The sequence below is a fragment of the Trichosurus vulpecula genome, chromosome 9 (assembly GCF_011100635.1).
Source record: "Trichosurus vulpecula isolate mTriVul1 chromosome 9, mTriVul1.pri, whole genome shotgun sequence".
NCBI classification, from domain to species: domain Eukaryota; kingdom Metazoa; phylum Chordata; class Mammalia; order Diprotodontia; family Phalangeridae; genus Trichosurus; species Trichosurus vulpecula.
This window is the reverse complement of record NC_050581.1, coordinates 195,667,011-195,687,381: the sequence shown is the minus strand read 5'-3', so window position 1 is coordinate 195,687,381 and position 20,371 is coordinate 195,667,011. Positions and strand designations below refer to the sequence as shown.

At 39.1% G+C, this 20,371-nt stretch overlaps 1 protein-coding gene across 1 annotated transcript in view; it reads left to right on the top strand.

Annotated features, from left to right (window-relative positions):
- The window catches only part of CACNA2D3 (calcium voltage-gated channel auxiliary subunit alpha2delta 3), a 748,342-nt gene that overhangs the window by 163,027 nt on the left and 564,944 nt on the right, over positions 1-20,371 (top strand). The window contains exon 7 of the mRNA XM_036739688.1: positions 5,902-5,976. Coding sequence (XP_036595583.1) covers positions 5,902-5,976 — 75 coding nt within the window. The remainder of the gene's footprint in view (positions 1-5,901; positions 5,977-20,371) is intronic.

Here is a 20,371-nt window from a genome sequence, read left to right as displayed (position 1 = left end):
CATCACCTTTTTTTTATTTCCAGCATTTCCCATCAGTTTCTTGTTCTTTGACATGCGAAGTTTGGCTTACCATTTTCCTTTCTTATCTTTCTAATTCTCCCAGAGTAGAACGATTCTATCACAAGCTTCTTTTTGCTAAGTTCTGCTGCATAGTTGTGGTGGTATTATATTTGATGGACTTTGGATTGGTGACAAGTCATTATCTTACATCCTTTCCTGTTTTATTTAATGTTCTTCCCACTATGGTACTAGTAGATTAAATGATCGCTTTTAGTAATTGAATAAAATTGCTGGCATGTAAGTTCATTTTCTGTAGGCTCACTGGAAATGTTTTGGGGATATCTTGGGATTGTTTCATTTTTTGTTCTCATTTCTCTAGCACCTGTGAGCTTCTGGCCTACAGTAGGTGCTTAATAGATGCTTGGAAATTGATGAATCTGCAGTAGCACACAGGAACAGGGATAATCTATCTGCTAAAGCTATATATTTCAAAATCTTTTCATTTGTTCCATCTTAAACATTATGAAAATTTTACATGACAACATCTATTTTAAATGCTGTTCTTAATTTTTTATACTGACATTGTTCGGTCTTGGCAAAAATGATTGGTGGTTATGCTGGTGAGAGTCATCATTAATCTCATTCTTCTCAGCTTGTTCAGTGGTGCTCAGCTAAGAACAGTCCTGAAATTGTCTGAGAATTTTTCTATTATTGTTGTTGCAATTATCCTAATTACCATGTGCCATTATTTTAGCCGATCTTTTTGTGTTCGTTATTCTTCGGAATCTCATGATGAATCTGGCTGGTAGGGGCTCCACGCATTATTTCACCCATTTGGGAGATGTGGAATCTGAGGGTGATTTGCCCCGGGTCACAGAACTCAGCTGTGCCATAGGTGATGGTCACCCTAGTTGTCTACCCACTCTGTTCAACTGAAAGGCTGGGTTTTGCTTTGTTTTCTTTTGTGGATTAATCTCCCCTCCTCTTCTTGGTAATTCTTTAGTGGTTATTTGAATCTAAGTGCAGTGGCATTGGAAAACATAGAATAAGGCAAAGTTTCTTCTTCTAACTCATTAGATAGCAGCACCCAAAAAAGGGACCTTGACAGGACAGGACATTGAGCTGAATCTAATGAGATGGAATTGCATGGGGATAAATGCAAAATCTTATACTTAGGTATAAAAAATCAACTTCACAAGATGGAAAGGCATGGTTTGTCTTTTATAGAGCTGAGGTTTTTTAAATTGAATTTCAAAGTCAATATGAGTCAGCTCTGTGATGTGGCAAACAAAAAGAAAAGTAATGAAATCTTGGGCTGCACTGAGAGATGATGGTTCTGCTATACAGAGATTTCAGAAGGAAAAGCAGTTAGGTGGTGCCAAAGACTATGGATAGGTCAACAAGGAGAAGGATTGAGAAAAGGCCAATGATTTGGAAATTCTGAAGAGTCCACTCTTCCCTTTGGAGAGACTAGTTTCAGTTGAGTGATGAGTGGAGAAGCTGTATTTTCAGGGATTTTTGAAACTAGTAAAAGAAGAGAAAGTGGAGGCTTGGAGTATAGACAGCTTTCTCAAGGAATTGAGCTGATAAGAAGAAGAGAGATATAAGATGGTACTTCCATGACATGGTCAAATCAAGTGAGGGTGTTTTAAGGAAACATGGACTTGATTATAGGCAACAGGCAAAGAAGGTAGAGATAAGGGGTATTGAAGATTGCGTAGAGTAATGTTTATACTAGGAGCAATATATTATGATCTATTTATCAGTATTTAATTTAATATTTGGGGTGAATATTAATTACATTAATTTCTATTCCTCATTGTCTTTCTTGATATTTACTGACTTGGGGATTACAGTCGTTTCCATTTTATAGAATAAACTGTGGTGGTACAGTCTCTATCATTAGGATTCTATGTCCTTTAAATGTCTGAGAATATTTCCTTGGATAGCTCTGTGCTTTTGGTGTATTTTTATGTCACAACATTGCTTAACAGCATAATCAGTAACTCTGATTTTTAAAGAAATCTGTTTCTTGTTTCGCAATATGAAAATTTGAGATTCTGTAGGTATTTGTCAATTTGCTTTCCACGTTGTGTGGCTGATATAGGACTATGTAGCCTAATGTATTGTCTGAGAAAACATTCTTCACGATTCATTCTTTTTCTTCCTTTATAGAACTGATTGTGATAATTTGATTTTTCCTATATCTTCTCATTGATTCCTGTAACTTTTTATAGATTTTATTCACATTTTAAAGAAAGTATTATGTCCTGGCTATGAATTTTGTTGTCTTTATGGTTTCTAGAATGAGCTGATAGAGCATAATTTAACAAATCATATATCAGCCTCTTTTTTGGTCAATGTCATTTGGTCATCTCTCCCCACTGAAGGATTTTTTTTATATTAAGCACTGCATATGTATTTTTCTCCATCTTTATAAGTTCCTTAGAAATTAAAGTATTATCAATTTTTGTTTGTTCTTTTCACTTTTGAAGGTAATCCTCCCCATTATATATGGAATATCCACATTGAGATCAGAGATCCATCTCAGTATGTGTGTGTGTGTGTGTGTGTGTGTGAGAGAGAGAGAGAGAGAGAGAGAGAGAGAGAGAGAGAGAGAGAGAGAGAGAGAGAGAGAGAGAGAATAATCAGTTGATTTTGAGCATTGCATTCATGGAATACAAAAAAGAAAACCTGTTTATTCTCCTGCCTGATTTACCCTATTGTGTTAAACAGGTGTGGGTATCTCCCATACTCATTGTTTTTCCTTTCCAAATCTTTTGGAATTTATACATTTTTTCCTTTAAAAAAAGTAGTTACTATGCTTTATCTGCTATAATTTCTATAACTCTTACCATTCTGGAATTGTACCCAGAAACCTTGAGAGAAGTCCAGATCACACCTCTCTCATTTTGCTATTATGGTGTAACTTTGTATCATATCCCTAAGTATTCATTCAGGGCAAGAAATGTTGCTAGGGATGTAGTTTTTGCTGAATTTCCATTCATTATACCAGAATATAGGAAGGCTTGGCCTGCCTTCTGTTCTTTCCTCTTGTTCTTTCTTTTCCTTTTGCTGCATTGTCTCTTCCTTCTCCTAATGCAATGATCTAGAGAATGATATTCATTAAGATGACTCCACAATTGTTCTGTTATTCCTTGTCTAGAATTTATACTGAAACAATTTAGTCATGCATAATTTTAAAGTTCTCAAGTACACACACTCTCCAATATAATCTGGTGAAGTTTTTTTTCTGGTTTCATTTGGCTATCAAAACATTTATAAAGACAATTCGACCCAATAAACATTCATCAAGTGACTATTTTGCACAAGGAAGAGTTTGGTTTCTTCTGTAGAAATTCTTAGACTAATTATACATTGTCAAACACTCAATTTTTGCCTTATACTTCATGCTCAGTTAAAATGAAAACCAATTGCCCTTTATTTTTCATTATAGCCCACCCTTGTTTTGAGAAAAAAAAATTGTGGCATTGAATTGGTGTTCTTAATAGTTACTTTCCCCGCTTCTTAGCTTTCTATAAAATAATTTGTTTTTCCATTGTAGCTCTGGAGTTGATGTTAATTTATCTGGAAAAACTGAATCTCTTTTGGCATCTTACAGATTGTTGAGTTCTAATCTGTCCCTGAATTTCAGCAATCCTGAGATTGGCGCATTATGGTGGTCAAACATTGGCTTGCATTTTTTTATGCAAGAGGCTGGTTATTTTCACATTTCCTAGCCAAGTCATGTACTCTTCTACTTCTAGTAGCATTGTTTTCAATGCTACCAAGCCTTGTTCAAGTTAAATTGGCTTTTATCTGATTTTTGCTGCTTCTTCTTCCATTTCTGTATTTTTGTCTTCTACTGAAATGATTCTGTTCCTCAGTGAATCCATATTTATATTTCTATTTTCCAGGTATAAGTCCATGCCTTTTGAGTATTTATTATTGTCTGCTCATTTTTATTGATGACAAATCTCTTTCAGCCATTTTGTTACTGCTAATTCCCTATATTCTTAGTGTTTATTGCTCAATTTTTTGCATTTTGTAATAGTTCCAGGTTCAATTCTGAGATAATTGATATTAATATGTGAATTGCCCTTAATATATCTTCGAATCTTTGAATTGATATTTGCTCATCATGCTCAAACTTTGTCTCTTTAAAAATATATATTTTATTCTTTTTTATCAGAATTTAATTTCTTTTCATAGTTTTTGGGTATGTATTTGCTCCTTTACCCCCTTTTGAGGGAACAAGGCCAATCTTTATTCAAGTGAGGAATATTGGGGAGCTGACTTACCTCTTAAGGCAGAACTCTTGTGGCCTTAATTTTTCAAGAAGAAAGATGTTAGACATCAAGAAAGATATTCTGACAGCTGATTTCTCCTCTGGTTAAGCAAACTATCATTGGGACATGTTCTGTTTGTTTTGCCAGACAAACGTTATTAATCAAGCATCCAACAGAATCTATACACATGCCTTATTATGTGGCCGTGTATCTGGACTCACCCTGCTTTTTCAGATTCAGTGTTGGGTGGAATGAGTGGAATACTGAAAGAGAAGTGGAATCCTTCATGTGCCTGCAGTTGTGGGTACATTTCGAGGGGGACTCCCTGGACCATTTTCAAAACCTCTTATAACCTATTAACTACTGTAGTTAACAATTCAGAACAGCTTTTTAGAAAAAAAAAACTACCTTTTGTTTACTGTAGCTTTTTTTGGCCTGGGCATCTTGGTACATGTCATTTCTAGTATGTTGATAATAAAAAAGTCACCACCAATTTGTTGAGGGAAACCACATTGAATAAGAAGATTAACAACCCTGAAACATGCATGGTACTCCTCCAATTGAAAGACAAAAGAAGGAGGGCCACAAGTCTCAGAATTAGAGCACTGCCATTTCATCGGATGTTGGCTCACGATGCCTCACCATATTCAACAAAATGAATCCAGCACTTTATTAAGTGCTTACCATGTGCCAGGGAATGTGCTGGGGATGGAGCTATTAAGATAATGACAAAACTGCCCCAGTCTTCAGAGAGGTTACATTCTACTTAGAGGGATATAATAGACACATGGAGAAAATAAAGATAAAGAAATTTCGAGAGGGAAAAATTTCTCAAAACCAAGGGAAATTAGGAAAGACCTTATTTATAAGGTGGTATCTGAGTTACCCTTGTAAGTGGGATGGGAATTCTAAGAGGTGGTGGGAGGTAAGAAGAAAGTGTGATGCAGAGAAGGGGATAGGATACACAAAGACTTGGAGACAGACAATAGAGAGGCAGATGGGAACCATGTATTGGGGAGTTTGAAATGCTAATATTTCTCTGGCTGACAGTTTTAGAATGGCTTTGCAATCATGGTGACCAGGTTCCATTATTCTATCATTCCAAATCCCCCTCTAGCCCCCTCCCCCACCCTCACCACAACCACCTCCTCCGAGTGCGGGGCTTGACTTGAATGTTTGTCAGTTTTACTCAAATGAAGCAGGGGGAGCTGGGGCTGGAATTCTCTGAGCTCTGGATCTGTAATTCTATCCAGATCCCTACCTGGGAGGTTTGCTGTCAACCAGTTTCATTAAAGCTCCATGCGTTTAGAGTTGTCCCTGTTGGGTGATTAGTTTAACTGTGTGAATTCTGAACTCACCTATATCTTGGCACATCAATAATTCTCCACCGCTCCTCCCTCCCAATGTGAAAATAGAAATGCAACCACCACTACTTACTCAAACCAGAGCAAAATCACAGTTTAATGAACTGATTCTTGTGATTGGGATGTTTTGGTTTTATATTTTGTGTGTGTGCATGTGTATGTGACTCTAAATTATCAAATTAAAACTGCTTCTTTCAAAGGCTCTGAAATAAATGTTCCCTCTGTGTTTCTTTTTCTTCCTTTTCCAGTATAATGATGAACTCCACTATGTCGAGCCATGCTTGAACGGGACTTTAGTCCAGGCAGACAGGACCAACAAAGAGGTAAGGAGAGGCAGAGAAGCTGAGGGAATCAGATGGTGTGGTGATGCATTCACAAAAGCCTTTGTGAATAAACTCAATCCTAGTGTATTAAAATTAAAAATAATAATGACTTTGCAGCCTATTCAAAGGTGATTTGCTTTCTGTTACAGTGAGTAAGGTATTTAATTGTTTGGTTCAAATCATTTTATGGAAATGTCATTGAAATGAAGATGTTTTCTCATTTTTTTGCTGCAGGTTGTCTTACTCCCCCGAGCTAATTTAACTAATGCCTTTAAATATTTGTGGCTTTTATTCCATCGTTGGAAAATGAGTTGGAGTGAGCCTTCTAATGCTATAAAGATCTTCATTGCTTTAGGAAATACGTGAAACATATATTCTAGTAAATATAACTGAAAATCAATTTCTGTGAAAGAAATACAATTTTCCCAATGACTTGCTTTCATTCTCAAAAAACCCTTCCTCTCTTGGATATTAGAAGAAGCTAAATTGAAAATCTGGACTGAGATAGGGGTAAATGTAGCACCCAAACCTGTGGCATGTTGGACATTATAAAGGAGGAATGGTGGTATTGTGGAAGGAGCCCTGTTTGGGGAGTAGGAAGACCTTGGTTCAAATCCATTTTGATACTCTGTGACCATCTGGGCAAGTAATCAAACTTCCCAGAGATTCAGTTTCCCTCTCTGTATAATGACTTCATTAAATTAAGTGAAGTCTATATTTTCTTCCAGATAAATATCTCCCAGACTATTATCTTCTGCTTCCAAACTTGTAAACCCCTTCATACAATTTCACTCCCTTAAACCTCACAGCAGCTGCATGAAATGTATCTGGGTGACACTTGGATGCTGACAGGTGACATGTGCTACTTATCCACTTAATGATGCTGCTGAAGTGGTAGACGTCCACACCTACCTTGATGCCCTGTTTTGTTTTGTTTTGTTTTTTTGCAACTCACAAAGAAGCAGGCTGTCACATATCAATCTTGGAATATGGTACACATCAGGGCCACCATGTGGTGCCATCCATATAATCATATCAGAAGATATTTAAAGCACATTAATGGACTTTCCCAATGATTGTGGGATGGCCTACCCTTCAGCAGCAGAAAACTCTTCTCCTTAATTCTCCCTGGCAAAATTTTACTAAGATTACGGACTGGCCCCATGTTCTATATAGATCTAGGGATATCAACTGGTGTATTCTTAAAAATTGTTAGAGGAAGAAAATGTCTCATCTCTATTCTGAACCTCAATCCCACCTTAGGAAAAACACTGACAAATGAACATTATTCATAGACTTAAATGATTTGTTTTAATGGCCTTGGGATTTCTTGAAATGCAGTTGGATAGCTGTGACTGAACAATGGAAACTCCCAGTCTTGTCTATATCCTTTTACTGAAATCTCATCCAGCTGTTCCTACAATGCTTCAAATTCCTGCACACAACTACCATGGTTCCCATATCTGTCTGGCTTCTTGCTTTGCTATGCTCAGTTTTGGATGCAGTGACAACGTAGGTTAGAGGATCCCAACATCAAAGCTATCTTAGCCCACTGAGAGGTCCCTGTCTCTCAAAACCTTTTCCTTTCGTGGTAGCATGGTCAGAAAGTACTGTATTGTTAGTCCAGGATTCTACATGAAAGGAATCATAAGACAGATGTCCTTTCCAAAGGAAAAGGGAGTGACAGGTTAAGAACAGAATGGGGATAGTGTGCTTGTGCCTTTCTATTTTTTTCAAAATTTTACATGAGTCCACCATTGGACCAAATCCATACTTGAGTAATGCACTCCACTGCATTAATAGTTATCCTCATTATAAAGATATAGAAACTGAGGCTCAGAGAGTGACATCTGTGAAACTAGATCTTTCTGAATGAATCCTACACTTGACTAATGACACGGCACTACTGTCTGCTATTATGTAGTAGCATCATTGTACCCACTGGGAGTTGTAATCACAAACACGATGGGATTTTTCTTCTCCTGTTACTTTCAATTCACAATCCCTAGGGGAAGAAAAACAAACAAGTAAAGATCAAAGTTGGTATTTCTTAGGGCCATGGAGCTTGGTAAAGTTAGATCCTGCAGGATTGGAGAGGACAAAGGATGTCTTCGGTCATCTTTCTTCTTGGCTGCTGGATGTTCTATGATTACTTCCACACCAGTGAAATAGTCAGGAAAAAAAGAATCTAATTTAATGCAAGTGAGTTGAGGAGGAACAGACCAGGGAAATGAAAATTCAAGCTAGAGTTTTAGGGGAAAACCACACACAAACCCTAATAGTGGGGGAAAAAGTAAACTATTCAGGGAAGTCGCTTGTCTATATTCATTTTCTAGGTTAAGGCAAGAAAAATGACAACCCACAATGGGATTTCTCTGGGGATTTTCTTTTTGGCTGGCTGGAGAACAACTCTGGCTTTTTTTCTCATTAAGGACAATGTGATATCCTCCAAAACTCTCAGACAGGTGTCCACTGATGGCATCTGAGAAATGAAAAAGAGAAGATGACTCCACCATGCAAAGCTGGGTCTAGCCTGTTTCCAGAAGCAGTGTCCATCAGTGGGACATTTGACTCTTTCAAATGTGAGCTTAGAATCTGTATTGGGAGAAACTAGGTTGGATTTCACCTAATTGACAATTGCCTCTGAACAATTAATGATAAGGGAATATAGTGCAATGGAAAGAGAGTTGGCCTCTGAGGCAGAAACACTCAAGTTCACCTCTTGCTCTGGCTAGCTCTATGACCTTAGGCAAGGCACTTAAACCCTGTATACTCCAAGCAAATAAGTGAATAGGTAATAAAACAGTTGTTTATCTATATTGGATAGGATCTTTTATATATGTGTGTATGTGTGTACATAGATACATGTTTGTATACAGGTATATATTACACATAAATTATATATAAAATAAACTCTTGCTCTCTCTATATATACACATATGCATACATATATGCATACACATAAATATGCATATGCATATTTGTGTACATATATTTAAAATTTCCTATTTCATATCCTAGCTACTGGAAATTCACTGCAGGTTTCCGAGTAGATAAATGGCAAAATCAAACTAGAGCTTTATAAAAATTATTTTAGAAGTAGCAAAAAAATTGTATTAGAGTAGGAAATAATGGATCCTTAGAGATCAGAAGGGAAACTATTATGATAATTGACCAAAAGGGACACACTAAGAAATGACTGTGTGCTAGGCACTGCAGTAAGGTCAGGGATACAAAGACAAAAGTGAAAGCATCTCTACCCTCACAGAGCTTATGTCCTAAAGAAGGAGGGAAGATTTGCATGCATAAGCATAAACAGAACACAATGTTCTTTCTATATAAAAACATAATTTAATAAAATGAATATAAACTCCTTCTGAGAAGGGGAACACTAGCAGTTGTAAGGCCAGGAAAGGCTCCATGAAGAAGATGACACATTATGTTTTTTAATAGTATTTTATTTGTTCTAATTAAATGTAAAGATAATTCTTAACATTCATTTTAAATAAAATTTTGAGTTCCAAATTTTCTCCCTCCTTCTCCTTCCCCTCCTTGAAATAGTAAGCATTGATATAGGTTTTATATGTGCAATTATATAAAACATATTTCCATATTAGTCATGTTGTAAAAGGAAAAAGTTTGCAAAAAAATGCAGTTTGTAACAGGAAAAAAAATTTAAAAAAATAAAGAAAGTGAAAATAGTAGTTTGATCTGCATTCAGACTCCATAGTTTGTTTTTTTCTGAATGTGGATAGCATTTTCCATCTTGAGACTTCTGAAATTTTCTTGGATCATTGTATTGCTGAGAAGAGCTGAGTCAATCATAGTATGTCATCCCACAATATTGCTCTTACTGTGTACAATATTCTCCTGGTTCTGTTCATTTCACTCTGCATCAGTTCAAAGTCTTTCCAGGTTTTTCTGAAATCAGCTTCCTCATCACTTCTTATAGCATAATAGTATTTCATTACATTCATTTACCACAACTTGTTTAGCCATTCCCCAATTGATGGACATCCCCTCAATTTCCAATTCTTTGCCACCACAAAAAGAGCAGGAAGTGACAATTTAACTCCTGCAGATTGGCCTTGGCAAGGAAAGATGATGGGACTGATGTCAGCAGGTTATGAAATGGGAAGAAGGGAGAATAGGGAGTTTTCATTAGGTACCATTGAGTTTTCAATAAACTATGGAGTGAGGGCCTCAACTGAGAGAGTGGAGAAGGGGTGCCTGATGGGGATTTGAGGAGAGAAGAGAGTCTTGGAATAGCCCTTGTGGAGAGTAGAATAGAGAACCAATTAAAGGAGGATGAAATGGTGAATGGTAAAGAGGGCAGGAATTAAGATATTAGAAAAGAGAGTGGAAAGGACCATGTTTGGGTCCTCTCAACTCTGTATAACTGAGTACTTACCTCCCTATATTACCAACTACTCTACCAAAACAAGAAAACACAAAACACAGAAACCAAAAAGAACTCATATATCTATGACATATTGTTCTCTTTACAGAGCTTCATGTTCCATCATTGCTGATTCCATGTTGGTATGTGCTCTGTGAAAGGTATCAGGCATTTCACTAGTCTTAGCCTCATGTACAAACTTACGCATCAATTCTAGAAAAGAAGCAAAATCATGGAAAGGCCTGTGATGCTGTGGGCCTCTTTACTCAACGGTTCCAAGATTGATCTATCATGACATGACATCTACATGACATGACATGACATGACTAGGTGATCATAGTAATCCAATTACAGATGTCTATTCACTTCAGTGCCTCTCAATCTGAAGATCTGCCTCACTTTGTCAATTGTAAATATATATTGATTGCCAGGCTGCAAAGTCACATTCACTATATCTGTTCTTTTAATATTTCAATCTCATATGAATATACTCTCAGAAACCACTGTAATCATAGTCACTAAATCCTTCCATATTTCCTGGATCATGGCTTCCACATCAGTTTCTTAAACAGTACAACAACACATCCCAACTCAGGCTACTTCCTGAGTCTGTTAAGTATCCAGGAAGAATTATAGACATTTTATTCCTTTTGAAACCATTCCTATAGTGGGCAGAGAAGCGTGTGTGTGTGTGTGTGGGGGGATTTTCCTTAATAGTGTACATCTATATCTCTGCCTTTTATCAATTCTACACGGACTTAAGCTCTTGACAATGGATAGATAAGTGGACGGATGGATGCAATGGACGGCTGAGAAATGATGCAGAGCTGGAAATGACAGTGTGTGGCAAATGATAGGATGTGATGAGTGAAGAGTGAAGGAATAAATGATGATTCTGAAGTCGAGAGCTTAAATTGTTGGCAGAAATGTTTTCCCTTCAACAGAAAAAGAGACTTCAGAGAGGAGTATGTTTTTGAGGGAAGATTGTGAGTTTACATTTGTCGGTATTGATGGGACTGGGGCTCAGGAAAATGGGAAAGGCAGGGGAGAGTTTTACACTAATCTACCTAGAGATGACAATTGAATCTATGTTAGTGGATTATTTTATCATTGTTAAAAAAGGTTATTATTCTACATGCAGAAGGATTGGCTTCAGCACAAGGGCAGGGCAACTAGTTTGACTCTATATGCTGTATACTCTATACTCTATATAGACCTGCTTCTCTGTCTTCCTTCTTCTCCTCTGCCTTGTGGAATCACTTCAAGACTTAGTGTAAGTATCAGCTCCTACAAGGAAATTCTCTGATTTCCCTTTCCTGTTTGTTGTTCTCTACAATGTAATCTAATCTTTACTCTCTCTCTGTCTCCCAGGTACTTCCTCAATTCTTACAAATATTCCCATATCTCCTCCATTCTTAGAAAAGCTTTACCTATTCCATCACTTCCCACTCATAGTTATGATCCTATTTCTCTCCTTTTGTGGCTAAACTCCTTTAGAAGGCCATTTATGATCATTTGCTTCACTTCTTTTTCTCCAATTGTTTTCCTAATCCTCTACAATTTGGCCTCCAACCTCCTCATTCAACTGAAATTGCTCTCTCCAAAATTACCAAATCTAATGGCTGTTTTTAATCCTTAATCTTCGTGATCTCTGAAACTTTTGACACAGTCAATCCCCCTTGTCCTGAATTCTCTCTCTTCTCTAGGTTTTCTTGACACTTCTCTCACTTGGGTTTCCTCCTATATATCTGCCTTCTCAGTCTCCCTAGCTGTATCTTCATCTAGCTTACATTCCCTAATTATGGTTTTCCCCAGGAGTCTATCATTGATGCCTTCTTTTCTCCCTCTATGTTGTCTCAATTTTTGGTCTCATCAGCTCTCATGGATTCAATGATCATCTCTATGCAGATGAGTCCTAGATTTATTTTTGTAACCCCAACTTTTTCCTGATCTCCAGGATCACATTGCCAACTGCCCACCGTACATCTTTAACTGGATATTTCATTGGCATCTAAAACTCAAACTGCCCAAATAAGAACTCATTATTCCTGCCCTCCCTCATCCTTTTTTGAACACCTCTCTTAATCCTTAGGGTACCACTTTCTTACAAATCCCAGGCTCAAAAACTAGGTATAATCCTCAACCCTTTAGTCTCTCTCATCCTATTTACCAAAATGGCTGCCTAGTCTACCTCCCCACCATCTCTCGTATACATTCTCTTTTTTTCCAACCCCATCTCTGCCACTCATGCCCTCACTCATAGACAGTTGCAACAGCCCACTGATTAGTGTCCTTGCCTCAGGCCTCTCCTTGCTCCGGCCCATTCTCTACTCAGTTCCAGATTGATCTTCCTAGAGCATCAATCCAACCATGGAACTCCCTCACTCAGTAAACCACAGGGGCTCTTTATTCCCTCTAATATCAAATAGAAAATCCTCCATTTGCTTCTAAAATCCTTCACAATCTGCTCTCTTCCTACATAATAATAAATGTTTATTGACTGCCTCCTTAAGATAGTCCATATACTCTACAACTTGACAGATCAGGTCTCTGTTAATCCCATATTTGGCGGAAATTTCCAAAATCTATGATCCCCTAACCCCACCTTTGCCTTGTGAAAAAGCTGAGCTTAAATCCAAGATCACTAAGAGATTGTTTTGGGGGAACCAAAGCTGTTCTCATGCTATTTTTAGTAGTTCATGTGGGTTGTCTTCTGACCCCATGTGGGAAAATCAAAATAGCAAACAGGGTCAGTGACTTACGTGGGTTTCTGAGGTTCATTGGTTTTGTAAGAAATCCATCCAAACAAACCCCAAATGGCGTCATGAGAATCGGTGGCTTTCCTAACAGCTTAATTATGAAACCAGAGAAAAGCAGTATCAGCCAGCCTCCTTAACTCCCCTCTGTTCCCTGCCTTGTCCCTTCTCCCTATAGAGAGACTACAACATGTATAATTTCCAGGTCTGATAGGTGGTTCACAGTTCAAAAGTGCAGTCAGATAGGCGTTTATTAATTCAGATTCTATATTTAAAGCCTGGACCCAACAAATTTATTATTGTTTTAAGTTTGAGAAAAAGAAACATTCTAAAAGAAAAGAAAAGAAAAAAAGAAAAGAAGAAAAAAAGAAGATTAAATACCTAAGACAACAAAGCAAAATTTCCATGGAAATTAAAAGATCTCATGTGATTTAAAAGAACAGAAGATTAAGGAAGGTCACTGGCCCAGTGGTGACACCCTTTCTTTCTTCAAAGACACAAGTCAAATTGAATCTAAAAATTGAAAGGGACTTTGGAAATCATCTTGTCCAGGGCTGAGGAACTATGGCCTCGAGGCCCCATGTGGCCTTCTAAGTCCTTGGGTGTGGCTTTTTGACTGAGTCCAAGTTTTACTGAACAAATCCTTTTGTTGAGGAAATGTGTTCTCTGAAGGTTGGATTCAGTTAAAGGGGCATACTTGAGGACCTAGAGAGCCACATGTGGCCTCAAGGCCACGGGTTTCCCAACTCTGATTCTAGTCCAATGCAGTAGGACACACTGTAACTTGACTCTAACCTAATGACATCATTTTGGTCCTCTTTGAGAACAAAGGACAACCACCACTAGTGTAACCCATACCTGAATTAGTTATATTCTTCCATATTTTCTTGATAAACATCTACCCAGAGCCTTCTAGTGAAGGAAGATATCTCTGAACAACACATTACTTTTCTTCTTTTGAGAATTTCATGCAAAATATATTTGTATTTACGTATATGCATATACAAATATGTGTATATATGTGTGTATATGTGTGTATCTGCATAAATATATCTGTATGCATCTATGTATACATATATGTATATGTAGGTGTGTATATATCCATAGATATAGCTATTTAAACTTCACTGGCATAGAGACATTCCAGTGAGGAAGCTAACACACCCTCCCATGTAGATGAGGCTTTGTTTCCAATTTTGCTTCAAAAGCCATTGGTGGGAACATGGAGGAGATTGGCTGCATGTCAGAGTCACAAAGATCATATGTGTTAGAGGCACCATTTGAATCCAGGCCTTCCTGCTGCTGAGGCTGGTTCTCCATCATGCCTCTAATCCCCACCCCCACCCCATCATATCCAATCTAAATACATTTATCTACAACTTGATTATATAACTGATCAAAACTCCAGAGCTTGAGTGTACTTAGAGGTCATCTAGCCTAAACCCTCCACTTTATAGAGGAAAAATTAAGGCCCGAAGAAGTTACTTGACTTGCCCAAGGTCATGTCAGCAGCAAGTTATAGAGCTTGTTCTAAGCACTGGCCTTCTAATTCAAATCCATCTCTGTTCCTATCTCCTTGCTATCTATTCATTACTCTGAATTCTGCCTACTGGGCTGAAGCAACAAGACTCCAATATGTCTTCTGGGTGATGGGCAAAATAGGGCTTTGAGAACTGACTGACATCCCAGGATTGGTAATTCAGGCAGATGGTCATTCCATCTCAGCCAATAGTCAGCCTCAAGTCATGCCTAAGAATTGTTAAAGGGACCCATGCATTCTACAACACACCGAGAGGAAGGAGTTGGGATGGCAACATCTGGGAAGCAGCAGCAGTGGGGAAACGTCATCCCCAGCCCTATGTGGAAGATACCAAGGCAAGCTGGAAAGAATCAGTAGCCCAGGAACAATAACTACAAAGGGAAATTAAAAAGTAAGAAATAGAGAGCTGAGCTACACCAGAGAAAGAAACAAAATCTAGCTGACCTACTGGGCCCTGCAAGCATTTCAGAACAGACAGTATGGCCATATGTCATCAGCTGTATTTAGGTCTTTAGCCACTAAAGGGAACTCAATCTTCCTCTATCTTCTCCATCATGGTGCTTGTCCAGTAACAGATAATGTAACACAATCTGCTCATTTCTTTTACCTAAATATTTCCTGCATCTTGATTTCGCCTTAAGAATGAAGAGAAAGAAAAAGAAGACCTTTTGGGGGGGACCCCCTTCAGTGCCTAAAGACCTAGGTATAACTGATAACATCAGGCTATGTCCTCCATTCTGAGACTCTTACAGGGCCTGGTAGCCAGAGAAAATGCTCAGAGCTGAGAGAGTGTCTTGTTCATGGGATGACCAGGAGGCTGGTGTCACTGGATCAAAGCAGTCCTGAAAACCTCCATATAACCTAGATTAGAAGCTAAAAATGAGACAGAGAAAAAGCTACCATAGAGAGGTGCAAGGATAACAGTAAGGAGTAGTAAGGACAGAGGATATGCATTCTATAGATAGCCCACACAGTACATTGCTCTCCTGGAGATGAGCTCCTCAGTGGAATTTAGAGGGAAAGCATGAACACACATTAGGTTAGGGTGATGACATGCCTAGATTTAGACCTGGAGGTTAATTTCCTCTTCTTATACATGGAAAACTTGTGCCCAAAAAGGTAAAGATATGTTCATCAAGTCACACAGGCAGTAAGTGCCAGAGCTGAGATTCATCACTAGGCCCTTTGACTCTAGTATTGTATACTCTGTCCATTCTCCCTCTCGGCTGTTAGGTAGATATCATCTCTTTAAGGGCAGGGATCTCCTTGGCATTGTCTCTGTATGCCGAAGGCCTACCAACTTGGAAATACTTGCTGAATTAATGAATGAGAGAATAAAGAAATGAATGACAGGGACAAAGCAATTGGCATTGGTGGCGTGATTGTAGTGGTGAAATTATACAGTCAAGTATTGAGATAATGGTTAGATATGTACTTTTATATCCACCCATAGGTTACTCTTTTGAGTGCAACAATTGTTAATGAGTATTATGATATGATTTTCATGAACAGTTTCATTCCTTGGCACTTCTTTTTTTAAAAAAAGACTCAAAGAAAAAATCCGAGAGGTGAGACAATTTAAAGAAATGCTCTCATCACTCTCTAAGTAGACCCTTTGCTACTTCTTGAGGGTCTTTGTATTAGGAGGGCAGAGTTTATAATCTCAAAGAGGATCATATATATGTCTGAAAGGTTCGGAACCGCTGGATATAAGAAACTCTCAAAGTAGGAGGCAGAAGAATCAAAGCATATATTTAGGCTCCACAGTAACCAACCCATGAACCAGCATCCCCATTTTGACATATTGATCAAAAGCTTCCAGGCCCAATAAGTACGCCTCACAAGAGTAACCAGGAGGCTACAGAGAAGCATGATGGTGTAAAGCAAAATCATGCTTCCCCCTCTATGGTAAAAAGATTACCCACTGGCTTCAAGTCCTTGTTCAGCTTCCTCCTGTAGGTCAGCTCTGCTACCGGCAGCTCCTGCTTCAGCTTCAGCTGTGGCTGTAGTTATAGCAGCCTCTGGCTCCAACGGAAAAGGGGGGCGGTGTAAGGTACGCCAGGGAAAGCACAGGTTCTTTCAATCTGCTTAAGCAAGGTGAAGGGGTTGACCAGGAAAGCACAGGTTCTTTCGATAAGCTTAAGCAAGGGAAGCAAGGTGAAGGGGCCGACAAGCTTACTCCAGTCCAACATACAAACAGCATTCAGTTCAGGGGAAAAAGCCAAACTAGTCAAGGGCACTTGTTGACTAAGTGCTAAGGAGCCCATTTTTGGTTACCAACACAGTCTTCATTCTTGACTTCCCTTCATTTCCTTGAACGCCTCCTTGCTAATCCTCCCTCATATTCCATGCTTCATCTCCATGTTTCTGTACTCCCTGGCTCTCCCTCCTTCCTAGAATGTTCTCATCTCACCTCAGCCTCTTAGTACCACTGACTTCCTTCAAAACTCGATTTGAGGACTGCCTCCTTTTGGAGGCCTTCCCTGGGTCTGTCAGCAGTGAGCACCTACCTATTCAAATTTGCCTTGGCTTTGCTTTGTATGTGTCTTGTATATTTTTCATGTTAACAATGATTAGCCTAGATCTCATAGCCTAAAAACATTTCACCCCAACCCCAGGGTTCTCTGGTACCCTTATAGCATAGAGAAAGTTTTTCATTATTGATTTCTCCACCAATTTGTGGTCCAAACCTCCCTCCCAGTTTCATTTAACCATTTAAAAGTAAAATTCGCTTTTACAAGGAAAATTGTTTCTAAGATAGGAGGAATAAACATACAAACATTTTACCTAATACCTGGGAATCGTAATCTCTCCAACCCCTATACCATCTTAGTCTTTGATGAGAGGGTTTAGATTCACAGCTTAACTCAGTTCTGACATTACGTTAGTCCCACTAAGTTCCAAGTCCAAGGTATCTCTTTGCCTTCTGTCCTAGGACTCCAGGTTCTCAGGGATTCCCTGCTGCGTTGGTGGGCACCTCCAGCTTGGAATCCTGGACTACATGGCTTGAGCTTCCAGGTCAGGGACTTCACTCCCTGTGCCTAGCACTGAAAAAGACAAACAAAAGAGCAAAGCAACCCTGTTTCTGAGGGCCACATAGCCCAAGGAGGTATACAGAGGGAAACCTCAGACCCTTCACCAGCTTACTGCAGTATGTTGCTTCAGTGAATGAAAGAATCTTTCACCTTTATGCATGGCCTGAAAAGAGACAGACTTAGACAGAAGGAGGGAGAGATAGAGACAGAGAGACAGAAAGACAGATAGACAAATAGAAAAACTAAGCTAGTCAGGTAGTTTCAAAGACAAGGACAATTCTAGCTACTCAGCCATTGGGATGACACTAGCCAATATGGAATGGCCATGCATGATGGATATTTCCATCTTAGGTGATCTGGGCATGTACCAAATACTGGATAGATTTCCAAATGTATATTCCGTCTTTTCTGGTAGAACATAAGCCCTTTAAGGGTAGGGGATTTTTCATATTTGTTTTTGTATCCCCAGTGCCAAGAACATACTAAATGTTGGACACATAGACAGCACTTAACAAATATCTATTGGTTGATTAACTATGGCAAAGATCATCCATGGCAGAGGCTCCAAGTTCACTTATTCTGGGAAGAGGAAGTAGATGTTCTCAACAAACACAGTGGAAATGAGCTCTGGGAGCTGCAGAGAGGTGTAATGCCTCCCTTATTTCACTCAGTGTGCATTCATTAGGTTTTGATGCCAAGCTGATCAGAGAATTAACTAGCTAGGAGATCAAATGCCCAGGCACCTGCTGAGTAGCCATGCCGGCGCCAACTTTCGGGACAGTTTCATCTTTTGCTTTGACCATTGAATCAAAGAAGGATGATACAAATGTCAGGGACAGAAGAGAGTGTGAACCTTCCTCCAAAGGCCATTAGTGCCACGGTTCTGTCCCTGGCTATGGATTTCCAAGAATGGCTTTAATAGATCACACTTTTATCAGACAGTAGTATCAGAAACCAGCTGGCTAGATGCATTGTAACAGTAAGAAACTGGTGATGATCAGATATTTTCCTTATAACAGCTTGTGTTATATCCTGATGCGTTCTTTTGTTCAGTCGTTTCAGTTGTGTCCAACATTTTGCAACCCCATTTAGACTTTACTTGGCAAAAATGCTGTAATGGTTTGCCATTTTCTTCTCCAGCTCATTTTATAGGTGAGGAAACTGGGGTAAACTGGCTAAAGAGACTTTCCTAGAGTCACATAGCTAGTAAGTGTCTGAAGCCAGATTTGAATTCAGGAAGATGACTCCAGGCCCAGCATTTTATTCACTGCATGCTGCCTAGCTGCCCCATGGTATGTACACAACTTCCTCACTGAATTATTCAACAATCATTAATTAAGTCCGTACTATGTGCCAGGTACTATGCTGAGCACTGAGGGCACAATGACAAGAGAATAAATCACCCGTGTCTTCAGGGAACTTACATACTAACGGGGTAGACAAGGTAGTTTGTTTTTATGTGAGCTTGAGGTGGAGGGTCCATGCTAAGCTCACGCATCCTCTGCTTAGCTTCTCCAAGCCCGATGAACTACATCACTCCCCACCATCAGCCTTACTTAACTAATCAAGCATTTATTAAATCCTTACTGTGTTCCAGGTACTTCGGAAAGCACTGGGTACTTTGCCAAAGCAAAACCTGTCCTTAGTCTCAAGGATGTTACAGACTAATGAATCCAGGACCTTTGTCTCACCACCTCCATAACCCCATTCAATTTGTCTTTAAAAGATCATTTGAAAATGGGTACTTTCCCCACTCCCATTTTAAGAAGCTTGACCTGGAGCAAAAAAAGCTGTTTGTGACTGTGGACAAAAAAGAGAAGGCTTCCTTTTGAGGTGTGGGAATCACTAAGCTTGTTTGTGGGCAAATAGGAAGCAGCCAGTCAGAATTCAGGTGCCTCTGTGGGTCAATAGAAAGGGAGGGATGGAGAGAGAGAGAGAGAGACAGAGAGAGAGAGAGAGAGAGAGAGACAGAGAGAGAGACAGAGAGACAGACAGAGACAGAGAGACAGAGAGACAAAGACAGAGACAGACATAGAGAAAGACACAGAGAGACAGAGTGAGTCAGAGACAGGAGAGGTGGAGAAAGAGACAAAGACAGGGACATAGAGATGGAGCCAGAGATACAGAGACAGATACAGGGAGAAACAGAGATAATTATCTCTTCCCCATTGTGGGGGTTACAGAACCCCCATGATTGGAAAATTCATGTAAAATTTTTTGGCCCTCCCTTCACACCAGAGGAGAAGTCCGAAATTATTTTTCCTTTTCTTTTATGGGGTGTTTGCAATACCTTATTGTAAAACTTGGGTTAAGTATTTGGTCATAGGTTCTGTTGTTGTCTGCTGACCTTCATGTGACATGTATGGCTTCTGCAAAACTCCCCCCAAATTCCCATTTAAATTCTTGTGCAGACTTGTGATATATCAGAACCATAATGGGGGAAGTCATGATGTGGAAGGGATAACTGTATACAGAAAGAAACAGAGATTGAGAGACAGAGAGACAGACAAAATCAGAAGGAAATAAAACAAACTATTTGAAAGATCAATGAGTCTGACTGAATCAACGACTGTCTCAGGGGCCAGAGGGGAAGAGTATTCTGCCAAGAAGGCTTAAAAGGAAAGCCCTAAGGTCATGTGGAAGGGCTTCAGTCTTGTTAGTGGAG